A 14,907-nucleotide genomic window follows, 5' to 3' on the forward strand; every position below is an offset into this window, starting at 1 on the left:
CCTAGAACTGTGTTGGCTTTTTTTGGCAGCTGCTGCACACTGCTGGCTCATATTTAAATAATTGTCCACTAGGACTCCTAAGATCCCTCTCACAGTTACTACTATTGAGCAAGGTACCACATATACTGTTTCTGTGCATTTTGTTTTTCTTGCCTAAATGCAGAACCTTACTTTTTTCACCATTGAATTTCATTTTGTTAGATAGTGCCCAATGTTCAAGTCTGTCAAGATCCTTCTGAACCTTAAGCCTATCTTCTGAAATGTTGGCTATTCCTGCTAGCTTGGTGTCATCTGCAAATTTAATGAGTTCCCCATTTATCTCCTCATCTAAGTCATTGATGAAGATGTTGAAGAGTACTGGGCCTAAAACAGAGCCTTGGAGTATTCCACTACATACTTCCCTCCATGTAGATGCAGTTCCATTGAGGACTACAGGTTGAGTGTGATTGGTCAGCCAGTTCCGAATCCATCTGGTGTGGTGCTGTCTAACCACAGTTTTCTATTTTATCTAGTAATAGGTTATGGTCTACTTTATCAAATGCCTTACTGAAGTCCAAGTAAATTTTATCGACAGCATTCCTCTGGTCCACTAATTTTGTCACTTTGTCAAAGAATGCATTAAGATTAGTCTTGCATGATCTGTTTTTGATAAACCCATGTTGGCTTTTGGTTATTACTTTGTTTGCTTCTAGGTGTTCGGTGATTTGTTGCTAGATTATCTTTTCCAGAATCTTCCCTGGTATTGAGGTCAGGCTTATAGGTCTGTGGTTTCCTGGATCTATTTTTTTTCCTTTTTTGAAGATGGGAACTACATCAGCTCTTTTCCAGTCCTCTAGCAGTTCCCCTGTGCTCCAGGATCTTTGAAAAATATCGTTTAGTGGTTCTGAGATTTCGTCTGCCAGTTCCTTCAGAACCCTGGGGTGTAATCCATCCGGTCCTGGTGATTTGAACTCGTCTAGGGTAGACAGGTGTTCACTTACCATTTTCTTCCCTATTTTAACATGTGTTCCTAATCTGTTTTGTGTGGTGCTGTTGTTTATTTAATTTATACATTGAGTTAGATACTCAAAATTAATGATTTTAAAGAAATGTTGATTGTACTGTTTTTATAGCTTGATAAAATATATTTAAAAATTGCAATGGATTTTTTAAAAGATTTGGATTATGCATATCCCCATTTAGTCATGGAGTTTTATAAGAAGTACAAATAATGTGCCCTACATTGTAACACCGCCTTTACTGACATCTATATTTTTTTCCTTAGTAGGAAAGAATTCTGATGAAATACTTGGTCCCTCAGGAGCAAAAAGGAAGATTAAATCTAAATAATCATAATAACAGTAAACTGTAGTAGGAGCACAGAAATAATAATAATCTGTGAGCACACTAGGCATGTGTAAAGACCTGTGATAGCAAACAGCAAAATGATACAGCTTCTGCAAAGACCAATCATAGACAGTTGTATTGCACCAAAGCTTGAGTGCCTAAGTGTCAACAATATTTAGTCCTGCCCTGGGTCATGAGGGAAGGGGATGAAACCCCCTAGAAATGACTCCCTCCCCAGCGGCTCTTGGCCATTAAAAACCTGGCAAGAAAACAGAGATTTGTTTGGCAGCAAGACGCTACAGACTGTAATAACCAAGACAGTGAATTTCTGCTTTGATTGTGCTAGCTACCAAAGCATCCGCTGTACTTAGAGCCAAGAGGGGGACTCCATGGCTTTGAAGCCTGCTGACTGGTTTTCTAATGGTTGAAGTACAACCCATCCTATAGAGTGTTCCCTGTAGGAGATGATTCATTGTTACATTAAGATGGGCCACTTCTCAGCAAATCTATTATTCTTCATCGACCTTTCTATAAATTGGGGTTCTACCCATTTCTCTCCTACTCTAGATGAGGCTTATGTCTTGTGTTATGTTACTGTTTGAAGCCAAACAATCTTTTACCTATTGTGTATGTGGACAATAATTCTGTTTGAGTTAGACCCCGATGTGTAAAGCATTACTTAGTGCTTGTTTGCATACTTGCTAATGAAAAATAACAAATTGGTGATGCTCATGTGCCTATGGGTAATGCAAAGAACAAAGCAAATTGCACTCATTTTGTTTGTTTGCTGTTGCTGCTGGGATGTAAATGACCTGGACTCATTATTGCCCTAATGTTGTTTAACACACCATGAAATGCTCTGAAAGTCAGAAGCAGGATTCCCTCTCCTCTGTGTGTCCTTGGCCCATCTGGTGTAAATGAAGTGCTTTTCGCTGTATTTTAGCTGTCACCGTGCTGTGTTTGTACAGACCAAAGCAGAATTGCCCATGCTAGTTGAGCTGAGATTTTTGTATTGCTTGAATACTCTTTTGTCTGGAAGGAGGTAATTGTTCTCTTTCAGCTAATATGCAGGAGGCCATTCATCCAGGGAATCTCCAACAAAACTAAATGAATTATTCCTGTTGATCTGATTCATCAGCTGCCACATGGAAGGTTTTGGAGCATGGAAAGAAATGTGTTTCTCCTGTTTAAACAAGATTATTTATCCCTTCAGCAAGAACTGAAAGATAATCCTTCATTCCTTTCCTTTTGAGATACCAATTTCTTTCCCAGTTTTGCTGAATTTGCAAAGAACAATCTGACCCATTAATAAACAGTCATTATGAAATAGACTCAATTATAACATTTAATTCTAATTGTTTCATTTCTCCCTCCTAGGGGGTTCACGTACAGGCAGATTACATCCCCTTGTTGAACTCTCTTGCGGTATATGGATGGCAGCTAACCTGTGTGCTTCCCACTCCAATTGTAAAGACAAAGAGGTATGGTCAAGAGACGGTCTTTCCTTAAGTCTAAGAGTCAGTCATAAAAATTGTCATTGATCTTAACAATAGGATCTTCTTTGGGAGCTTTTGAACAGCCTGCACAGAAGCTGCCTATATAACAATAGAGCATGAAGTGTTCAGCCCTTTCTCTTTTTGTGCCGATAATCTTGCAGTGCAAGTAGAAAGCAGTCTTTGGCAAGCACAGGGGAGACTATGCAAGCTGCAGATGCAAGTCCTATCAATTATCTGAGACATTATTGTTTAATTTTCTCTTCCTGATGAAAGAGTGGATGAGGGCATTCCTGCTTGCTGGCTCATATCCCAGATTGACTTTCATGTAGGAATGATATTCACCTGCACAACATCTCACACTTTCTCAAAGTGTCTTTAATCTCCAGACACAGGGATCTTTTTGGAGGCGGCTATGGAAAGCTACAGGGGAAGGCAGGAAAATTTCATCCCATGAATATAAATTATTATCATAGAAATCAAAGATACAAAAGCCGCATACTTCCACACCATTTGCTGGTACTACCCCTTGTATGTCTGCCATTTATCTTTGTTCCTTTGCAGAAGTCTTCATATTTAAACTTCATTAGCACTAGATTTAGTGTGCCAGGGTATTAAACCATATTTTGAAGCCAAAAACAAATACAATTCCCTGGCCTCTCTAAAAAGTACTTTAATTTTTACTTGTATCCTTAAAATGGTAGCCAAGATATAATGTAGGATTAGTGAGGCTCTCAATTAGCCTTCCTTAGTATGCCTTGAATTGCTGTCCCCAACACTTTATCCCAGTTGTATTGATCATGGCTGTTAGATCCTGCAATCTAAAACATCTGGAAGGGAGCAAAGCTGGGACTACTTTAAATTGCACCTGTCAATACAATGCAAATACTCAATTCCCATCCTCACCCCCTTAAAGATAGTGCTCAAGCACCACATATAGAGTTGTTCTATTTTTCCATAGAAAATGGCTATGCAGTGGTAGCTTGGCTTATCAGTTTGAATTCATTTATCAACATGGATTATTGCTGATTTTATTCATTCTCTTTTCTGTTACTTCATCTGTAGTGTTGCTGTTACTAACCTCTCTGAGGGAGGGGAGCAAATTACATTAGGATTGAAGCACTCACAGTTGTATTTATTTAAGTATTAGGATTGCAGCATCCATAAAGGGATCCCACTTCATTCCTACTGCCAGGGAAATAATGCACTAACATATAAGGCAGATGGGCTTTCTTTGGTCTTTTGTCCACTAGCAACAGCAAAACTATTTCCTACAATTCAGCTGGCCAAGCTCCATTCAGATTTCATTTCACTATCAATTGGAAGGTTCCATTCAGATATCAATGAACTTTTTCAATATGAACCTATTTAATCAGATTTTTGAAAGCTAGTAATTGTCACATAATATGTTTATGATTTCCATAAACTAATTATCTACTGAATGGCTGTAGATGATTGTCTCAGTATTTGCAAGTATCTTTGTAGCTATGGAATAAGCCACTCAATTAAAGCATAATCCTGAATGGTTAATTAGAAGGGCCAGCGAATTTAAGTAAGAAATTACCTCAAATGTCTTAATAGGTGGTAGCACTTATCCTATATTGCTTGGGCTTAAAAATTAAACAAGATCAGGCAGACCTGGTTAATATTTGAATAGAAGGCCTCTATTGAATACCTAGGCTGTAAACCAGGCTGAGCAATTGAAAAGATGTCTTAGAAGAAGGCACTGATATAAAACACTTCTGTAACAGAACCAAAAACAAAACAAGACACCTGTCTACATGTCCATTAGTCATCAGAGATTGACCTTCATTGAAAGAAGAATTTATTTTAATAGATGCATGTAATATAACGGGGGGCAGGTATTGACAGTTGGAGGTTTCCTACTGTTGGCCCGCTTTAGTGTTGACCTCATGTCTGTTCCAGGTTAGGGTTGTAGTTAGTGCTACAGAGCCTGTGTGATGGATGGGAGTGGGGAGAGCAGTTTCAAATCTGCATCAACAATGGAAGCTTACTGGGTGGCTTTGATGTATGATAGAGAGTTTCTCAGCCCTACCCACCTCATATTTTCAGGGAAAATGGGAATAAGAAGCATTTGTACTCTGCCTTGAGCTTCTGGAAGGTACAAATCTGACAAATAAATTATATTCCAGACAATTACATAAGTATTCTGTGTGTATCAGTCCATTGCCCATACCTCTTAATTGATGGGATATGGGCAATATGTTGGAATGTGAGAGTCTCTAATTAGAAAAATCTTCATTAAAGAAATAAAACATACTTCATTAGATTCAAATATGTTTTTCTTTTCTCCTTTTAGGCAAAAACAACAAACTCCAATTAGCCCTTAAACATAAACTAATTTATTACTATGCACATGTTTTGGCCTTTAAAGAGCCGAGGTGGTGCAGTGGTTAGAGTGCAGCACTGCATGCTCTTTCAGCTGACTGCTAGCTGCAGTTCAGCAGTTCAAATCTCACCGGCTCAAGGTTGATTCAGCCTTCCATCCTTCCGAGGTCGGTAAAATGAGGACTCAGATTGTTGGGGGCAATATGCTAACTCTGTAAACCACTTAGAGAGGGCTGGAAAAGCACTATGAAGCGGTATATAAGTCTAAGTGCTATTGCTATCTTGTGTTTTATATAGTCTTATAGAAGTCCTAAACCTTCTCTGATGTATGAAGATCTTAGTTTTGTTTTGCTTGAGAATGTTTAAGGAGATCTTTAAAACAAGGCGTATAGAATTTGGACTGAATACAATCAAAATATGTAAGACCATTTTTAAAATGGTTTCCAACATGCAATAAATTATGATATATATTCTTTTTTTTAACCTAATCTTCTCTTGTAATAATAGTATATGTGACTATACTTTTGGATGGGGTTGGAAGTTGGATTGTGCTACTTCAGGCCTGACTACTGAGACTTCAGTAAAAGAAATAGTGAATTAAGATACAATCTGTACAGTCTGAGTTTTGTCAGGAAGTGAATACAACAGGAGTTTTCTTTCCTTACATTCACAACAACATGATGATACCTATTATAAGAACTACATATTTTAAAAAATATTTATTGATTAAATGTATATTTTTTAATTTTTCAGTTCAAAAACATTTTAATAGCTAAAACAAATATGTGGTGTCCACTTAAGGTCCTCTTACACCTTCTGTCAAGTCTTCTGTCACCAAAGATGGTCTACTTTAAGTTAATATCACAATGAAAGAAAGTTCAGACAATTAACTAGTACCAATCCCAGTGGCTTAGCCTGGCTTAGCTTGGTGAAGGTTTTAGTATGTGTATGTTCTAAAGCTTAATTTTAGTGGATGGTCCTTAATTTTAAGGGAAATATGGAGGTATGGAAAACATTCTCAGGCTAGTGTTTTTAATTTTTATTTTGTAGAGATGGAAAACTAGCCACAAAGCAGATTGTCTTTCTTCAGAGACCTTTCCTGCCCCAGAAAAACAAGAGGAAGCAACCTAAGGTATATAGCCTTACACTGTTTGGTGTATTTGTCTTAGCAAATCTTGCATATTTTAATTGAATTTAATTGAGTAACTTATATTTTAATAAGCAACATGTCAGTTGCTTATTTAACTTTGCTGCTATTTTCAATTACAGCTCAGTTATCAAAGCAAACAAACAGCAATAAAATATATAGAAGATAAAAGAAGTGGAAGCAAGGACAAGGAACTTATGGCTCAACAACTTTTAGATGGAGTAACACACCACTCCTCTTAATCAGTTCAGTCAGCCTTGAGGAATGCTACAAATTATAATTTAACAGTAGTTGGAATATGGCTTGCTTCCTTTCCATTTCTCCAATGAGTTATTACTCTCCCTCCCTTTTGCCTTTACATATTTAAAACCTGGGCTCTGCTTTGGCTAATTAAAAGGAAAGACATGTCAAAGGTAATGTCACGAAGTAAGATGCTTCAGTTTATGATCTTTATTACCCAAGAAAATAAAAAGAACCAAAATACCAAATGTTACTTGGTAGGGGTATGCCCAGATTCATAGATAATAGTTTGAGGCTTCACTTTGAGACTTTGGAATAACACATTTAATTACAAATTAATTATGCACATATTGTCTAATTAGATCTGGAATAAGCTTATTTAAAATGGGAGACTTGTTTTCTTGTAGACCATAAGAGAAATTTAAAAGCCTATATAATGTTTTTGATTATGTCAAAATGCTACAGAGTACAGCACAGTTTATAACAGGAATAAGATTGTCAAATGTAATCAAAACTTTTTGAATCTATGCTTTTTCAGCAACTATTATTTAAAATTCTTTTAATTTGACATAATTTGATTACATTTGGACTAACAATAACTTGGTAACTTAGTATGGAAGAACTATTCTAATTTTAGTTTGGTTGAAGACTGGTTGTACGAAGGGAAAGAATTATGATGTCTTTGCACTCAGGCACACAGCACATAAAAATCAGCATATTCAAATTATGTTTTCTGCCTCACGGCTTTTATTGTTTTATCAATGTGTAAAACACAAAGAAAAAGAAAAATAGGAAATTAAGGTAAGGAAAAAGAGAGGCGGGAAAGAAAATATGAGGTACAAGGGAAGAAAGAAACAAGCGTTGACTTCCAACTCTTTTTAGCACAGTACAAGATAACAACATTACAGGTGGTCCTTGACTTACGACCACAATTGAGCTCAAAATTTCTGTTGTTAAGTGAGAAATTTGTTAAGTGAGTTTTGCTCCATTTTACGACCTTTCTTGCTGCAGTTGTTAAGTGAAACGCTGCAACTGATGAGTTAGCAATTCAGTTTAAGTGAATCTGGCTTCCTCATTGACTTTGCTTGTCAGAAGGTTGTAAAAGGTGATCACATGACCTTGAAAATCAATATGAATCAGTTGCCAAGCATCTGAATTTTGATCACATGAACATGGGAATGCTGCAAAGATCATAACTGAAAAATGGTCATAAGTCACATATTTCAGGACTGCTGTATTTTGAATGGTCACTAAATGAACTGTTGTAAGTCGAGGATTACCTGTACAGCCTCAACTTTTTATTTTTACACATTAATATATAGCTAGACATTTCTATAACAATAAATCTATCTAATCAGCAAAACCAAAGTCAAAGTTTCATTTTTTTTCATCACAAGCCCAAAATCCAGAAGTGATATCCAAATAAACATATTTAAATATATTCTCCTCTTTGAATAAAACAATCAGCTTTACCATTTCTGCTTTATCTTCCTTGCTGTGAAAATAATATGTATTTTTATTTGCACTTGATAATCTTTACAAACTTATCACCATTTATATTAACAAAATTCATTTATTCTTTCAGATTCTTTAACCTGAATACTTTTTTTCATCCATTTTAAAAGACTAAAATTTGCTTTACTAACATTTCTAAACATCAAAACATTCTAATACATCTTTTTAAAACTTCCTCTTAACATAAATACTTTAAAGTTCACTTTCAGACTAATAAAATTCCAATTAACCCCAATTAACTCATTAAATTTAGATCACTCCCTCCAAGTTACCATCATAGAATATTTTTTTCTTGTATAGATCCTTTTTACAACTCTATAAACTTTTCTTTAAGGTAATATGCCTTTTTCTTTTAACTTTTTTTTAACATAGATACATATTTACTTAAGCATTTAAGCATTATATATAAAGGAAAAATACATTTTCAAACTTTAGATTAAGATTTCCTTTCAATTTTAAATATCAAAACAACAAAAATCCATCCTAATTCTAATTGACTCATTAAGTTTAAGTCATTCCTTCCAGCTTGTCTTCATGGAATAAAATTTCTGGAATGTTTGTCAAGTAGTGATAAGCTTCTCTTTTTCTCAAAGATTTCTCAACCTTGTTAACTTCCATTAGGAAAAAGTCCCAAACTTGTCCTTTTAAAAGTTGCAGATTTTCTTAAAGGTCTTCTTTCAATTCTGTTGGGAGGTTTATATTTAAACTATCATAACAAAAAAATGGTGTCAGGTTTAAATTCCAAAATTGCAATTGAGTCCTCTGCATTGTCAGCAACTTGTGAAATTGCTTTGGTGGTTTGGTAACTTTCTATACATATTGCATCTCTGAAGTAGTTTGTGAAGTTTTTTAAACATCCTTGGAGCATAGCTGATTTATGAACTGATGGATTTTATTTAAAGATTTTTCAAATACATTTTTAATAATTTACTCCTCCATTTTCTTAATTCCCTCTTTAGTCAAAGAGTAGCTTTTTTGAAGTCACATAAGAATTGTTGGCCAATTAGGAATCATAAAAATTTGAAAGTTTAGCCACTCATAGCAAAGCAGACCAAGTTACAAATTACTAAAAATAATAAACTAGAACTGCCTTTATATTTCTTCATCAACTTTTGTTAAAAAAAGATACTCCACACTTCCTTATTTTAGTTTGCCTTCAGCAGCCTTCTTCCTTGTTGTTCAACAATAAAAAAAATCCCCAAATGGTGCAGATCTTCAAAAAAGAATAACAGACTGTGGCTAAAGAGAGGCTCTTTTAGCTTAATAAAAATTAATAGTCCTTAAAAATGATTAAGAAATGAAAGGCACAACTTATTGGTCATTTGAAAAATAAATTCCAAAATGGCTGCTTCTTCAACAATAAGCTGATTGCGACTTTCGACCTTCAGCTTTCAGCATGCAGGTTGCTTTGAAGCATAGCTCCTGAAAGCTGCTTGCAGCCCTTTGCTATATCGGAAGATCTTGAAGGATAATTCTAGGACTTTCCCTAACCCAGGAGAGTCATATAAACTAAAAGAATGCCGGTTCCTTCTGTTGGCAAGTTGAAAAAGCTACAGTCCAGGGAAAAATACCTTTCAAGGATCCTTTCCTGGGCGAGTCATTAGTTGACCATCTTTTCACCAAAAATCAACCTATTCAAATTATTTTTTTTTTATTCATTCCACAAAGAAATAATATTATGATTGCAATAGTGGGCACATGGCATAGTGGAACTAAGCAACATTGGTTCATATTGCTAATAGATAGGAGCCAACTATACTGTGACATAAAGAGAAAGAAAGAAATATTTAGTGTACCAAGCCACTAGGAGGAAGTTGCATTCCATCCTTAACAGCATTGATATCAAGATGATCTGGTTCTCCAAGTCAGCGGTTACCAACTGGTGGTGAAAATGTTGGTGGTTCGCAGAAAAATTATTTGCATTTTTTATATTGCACTAAATCAGGGGTCCATAAACTAGGCCCCTGGGCTGGATAGGTGCAATGAATGTTTGTGTTGCTGCAGAGAGTCTCCCCCTTCAGGGTCTTCTTGTGTGGGGCAGAGGGGGGCAGAAATTTCAACTTGGGGTCTGCTTCAGCCTCCTGGTGAGGGGCTTTGGGCGAAGGCTGGAGGGAAGCGCCGCTGGTGGCGAAGAGCCAGAGGGCCTTGTTCCAGTGGGACAACATCATGGTCTGGAACTGGCTGACCATCTCAGCCCACTGAGCCACCAGGTGCCAGTACCTGGCCTTGCACTCCCACAGGTCTTCCCTCTGCTTGGAAAGCCTATAGTCCTCAGTGAAGTGCTTCTGCTGAGCCTCCTTGTTCAGATCAAATCTGAACTGAGATAGCTATTTTGCCAATTCTTTCTCATGGTGTCTGCTTAGCTCCAACAACTGCTTCCTGTTGGGGCCCTAAGGAGCCCGGGCGGGCAGGTGAGGAGTGGCTGGGAGGGGAGGGGCAAGTAGAGGCTGGTGAGGTGCCCCTTGACATGAGTGACATCGAGTTGGCCACACCCACCCAATCACATAGCCACCTAACCACACCCACCCAGCCAGTCATTAGGCAGATCATATTAGTGGTCCGCGGGATTTAAAATTATGAATTTAGTGGTCCCTGAGGTCTGAAAGGTCTGCTCCAGATCATTAGTACACTCTGAATTAAGAGGGCAAAATCAGTTCCAGAAATCTAAATATTGTATTCACTGTTCCTTCCTTTCCCATCAATCATGACCCTCACCTCATTACTGGATCCCTATATCTAAAAGTACCATGTATAGGCCCCAGATTCTTGTATCTCTTTGCTGCCATTTAGTGGTCATTTGGATTTTTGCATCCAAGATTTGGTAGCATTGCTAAGTCTATACTGTACTCTCCGCTTCTGGCTCTGATTTTACTCTGAACTGATAAATCATTTGTATGCTCTGACTACAGTAGAATTAACTTTTTTTATAGTTAAATGCGAATGATTTCTTTCAAGAAGAAAATCTAGAGACAGACTGTATGTTCCTTTTGGATGGACAGAAATCTGAAGAAAAACTCTTGGTAAAATTGTGACGCTGCAAGGTGATCGCTGAACACATGTCAGCATTTCTGTCAGAAAAAGGAAAAGGATCAAACTGAACAAGTTAGCTGCATGAATTAGGAAAGTGTTCAGATGGCATGAAGTTGACCCAATTTAGTTAACCTACTATAACGGTGAGGGGTGCGGAAGAATTCAGACTGGTAGTCTCACCTTTAATTGTTTTGGAAGCTAGGAGTGTTCTTTGGGGAGCGTAATTAGCCAGAATTTGTCAGCTAAAGAATTGTTGGAGAGCAGTTCTATTAACTAATGGCAATTATATTAAACACATTAACTTGTGTTTAAATGAATAAATAAGACATCAAACATATGCCAATTCCCATTCATTGGAAAGGACTCTATAGCTGGATAAAAATGTCAAACCCCAGTCTAAACCTCTGAACCATTATTATGGTTCGTCACACAGTCAGCCAGATGTTCATACTGGATTTGGCATTTTTGTCTATCTATCAAATACTTCCCAAGTACCTGGGATAGGCAGATGTTGATGTTTAACGGTACTAGGGATATTGTTACAAGATGTAAGCTGTTCCAAGTAAAGCTACCTTTTGCAATTAACTGATATTGAATTTCTGGCAATGCCAATGTGGTGTGCCAGTTGTTTTGGGATTGTACTCAAGGTACCCAAGGCATTTATTGGTACTAGTTTTGCTTTCTTTTGTCAAGTCATTCTATGTCTATTTGCAGATCATTATTATAGTTATTATAATAAAAATAATTGGAGTCCTTATACCTAAAGGACTCCTACAATATCAGGAAATACTGAATTTATCAAACTCGAATAACGTAATTTTACAAAAAAGCACCCTACTTCGACTGCTTTTATTCTTAAATGTTACTATAATCAGGACCCTGGTTAGGACTTGAATTATTAAGTTTCCACTAGTCTTAAACTGTGCATATAACTGTAGATTACATAATACATTGGAGTTGAAAGAAATTAAAAGAAAAAAAATACATTGAAGTTGAAAAATAATAATTGAAGTTGAAAGTTTATAGCATAAACCAGCAGGCCGCACCTGGGTAGCACTTAAGAAATCTGCGCATTGACAAAATTTCCATCTGTCAATTACAAAAAGCCACAATGCTTGGATCTACAGATGTACTACGCTGATACATTATGACATTCTAGGTTCTTGGGAATAATTCAGTGCAAATGAAGTCCAACACCAGCTAGAGAATTGACAGCTGTGATTTCATATAGTTGTGTATAATACATCCTACAGATTTTTTTTCCACAGCCATTTTTTCTTATTTTGCACTTGACAATATTTTTCAAGAAATTGAGTACCTTACTTTATTGTTCAAACTGAACCACACAAGAAGATAAAATACACAAGCATTCATAAGATGGTAGATGCAATATCTAATGTATTTTTGTTTTGTTTGCTATTGATTAAGTTGTTGCAAGGTTTCAGAATCAATCCTTTAGAGCACAGAATACTGGAAAGATGTAGCTGCTGTAACAAGTTGCCAATTGGCTCTGTGTTTCTGCTTTTGCATATTCCAGAAGACCTTGTCAGAATCAAATTTGAAGCACTGTAAAGCCTCTCTTTTGCATAAGGCTTCCGGTTTTCTCTATTAAGAAAACATTCTAACTAGAGTGAAATATTTTAGTTTGTGAACTAAACACATTCTTTTAAGGAAAAAAATAATTTGCTGGAGCCACTAAATCACAATTAACACATTTTAAAAATACAGCTGATAAAAGGCTGTTGACATTGGGAAATTACTTTTTTTTCTTTGAGAAGCTTAAATATGTATCTGTAGAATAGTATCTAATACTCAAACTAATGTCCTTTTTTTTCCAAAATCACTTCTATTTAAAAAGCAAAAACCAGAAGATTGTGTTGTCTTAACATAGTCTTTTAAAATTAAATTAATGTTAAGTTGGCAGTTGAAGATTTCTCCTGATGCCTCCTCTTCTTCTTTTTCAAGCCTAACCTGTATTATTATATCTTTTTCAGTTTCATTGGAGATTCTCTAAGCAAGACCAACAACAGAAGCAAGAGAAGAAACCTCTGAAGGCAAAGCTAAGTGCCGGAGTCCAACAGCAGCAGACAGAAGAAACGAAGGAGTCAGAAGCTACAAATAGAAAAAATTCAGAAGCACAGTTCTCCACAAATGATTTACAGTTCCCAGTAATTTCATATCAGCAGCTGGCTTGTGCTGAAGACAATACTATTGAACACAGACCTATGCCTTCCTACGACAATGAGATGTCTGCAGAAACATGGGATGCTAGACAGAGTGATGATGAAGATATAGCAGGCTTCTGTTTGAGTCAGAAAGGTATACATGAAAACTCTGAAAGCCAGATGTTTCAAGAGTACTGCACCACAGCGGATGATGGGATATGTGAGGCAGAAGCAGCAGAAACTGATTGGATCCCTGAAGTATCAGCTGATTGAAAGGGGCAAATATTTGCCAAAGTAAATGACTCATTTTGATTATCACAATTAAACATAACTCTACAGTAGACTTTGTTTGATAATGTTGGATTTTTATAGGTACATAGAAGAAATGTTAGCACTGCTGTATCTTCACATTCAGTAGATGCAAACTTATTCAGCCTTTTTTGCTAATCATGGAATTCCATGGATAAATTGCTTTTGAACCAAACAAGAACACTTTGCTTAATATAATATTTTTAAATGAAGTGTTGTTGATGTATACCACTTTTTTATTCTCTTCCAGAGAATGGAGTTTAGGCATTTAGAAGCTTTAAAGAACTGGTGATAATTAGGTTTTAAGTGCATCCATTTGTATTGTCTTTGGATTAAATAATCTTTTTCAGAATTTTAAAGCAATAATGGGGATTCATATTATATTTGAAAAGCCAATAGTGATGGAGAGGCAGAGCACACAATGATTTTATATGTTTGTCCAGTGTATCTGTTTACTATTTAATCACTTAATAATCCAGACCATAAAACAATGTTTATTTTTCAAAAAAGCACATTTAGTTGTATTAATTTAAAAAGTTTGTGTTCCTGTCATTTTCTTGTGTTGCAAAGAGAAGAAGTCTTGCTCAGAATTTCACAGAATAATTGGTACCAAAAAGAAAGTCACCCATGGTCTTGAAATATATGGGTTAAGAAAAATAAATTAGCTACATAATGATTCCACACAATGTGACACTTTTCTCATATTTTGCAAATATTAGCCTTTACAATAAAACGTGTAATTTGAATTTATAAACCTCAAACTATACTTGAATTTAATTGTACATATTTGTAGTTGCTTCTCTTATTACTGATTCACTATTTGGTCACTGTTCAGATTTTGTAAAGTGTTTTGAAAATGCTGTCCTTATACAAATTGAAACTTGGAGACTATAAAAAATACTGTTTCTTTTCCCAGCTGGCTGATTCATGTTTGATAGTTCCCATTAGTTTTTCTGTAAAGTATTTTGATTCAATAAAACATGGTCTCTAGGTACACATCATGCATACTTAACCTGTTTTTCTTTTAACTGTCAGCTTAATGTACAAGAAACGGCAATTTGCAGAACATTTTATAACAAATGTGGAGTACTTCAAATGGACACATAAAACATAATGGAAGAATAGCTTAAAGCATTTGTTCAATGCACATACCAAGACATACTATCAGTTTAGTTCTCCATCTCCCCAACAATTGACAAATGCTTATTCTTGCTACAACGGCTTAGCTAATTATTAAGAAATAACTCCATTTACTTTTAGCATTCAATAAACAAGAATTCCCATCACCCCAAAGCAAGCCACACCTTAAATTTTGGTTTATATACAAGTAACC

At 35.9% G+C, this 14,907-nt stretch overlaps 1 protein-coding gene across 5 annotated transcripts in view; it reads left to right on the forward strand.

Moving 5' to 3' along the window:
* Nucleotides 1-14,485, forward strand: part of RFTN1 (raftlin, lipid raft linker 1) — a 140,228-nt gene extending 125,743 nt beyond the window's left edge. For all 5 annotated transcript variants that reach the window (XM_058183565.1, XM_058183567.1, XM_058183566.1 and 2 more), the window contains 3 exons: nucleotides 2,704-2,807; nucleotides 6,219-6,300; nucleotides 13,095-14,485. In XM_058183565.1, coding sequence (XP_058039548.1) covers nucleotides 2,704-2,807; nucleotides 6,219-6,300; nucleotides 13,095-13,538 — 630 coding nt within the window. In that variant the 3' untranslated portion in view covers nucleotides 13,539-14,485. The remainder of the gene's footprint in view (nucleotides 1-2,703; nucleotides 2,808-6,218; nucleotides 6,301-13,094) is intronic.
* Nucleotides 14,486-14,907: the final 422 nt, after the last annotated feature.

The sequence above is a fragment of the Ahaetulla prasina genome, chromosome 4 (genome assembly GCF_028640845.1).
Source record: "Ahaetulla prasina isolate Xishuangbanna chromosome 4, ASM2864084v1, whole genome shotgun sequence".
Classification (NCBI taxonomy): Eukaryota; Metazoa; Chordata; class Lepidosauria; order Squamata; family Colubridae; genus Ahaetulla; species Ahaetulla prasina.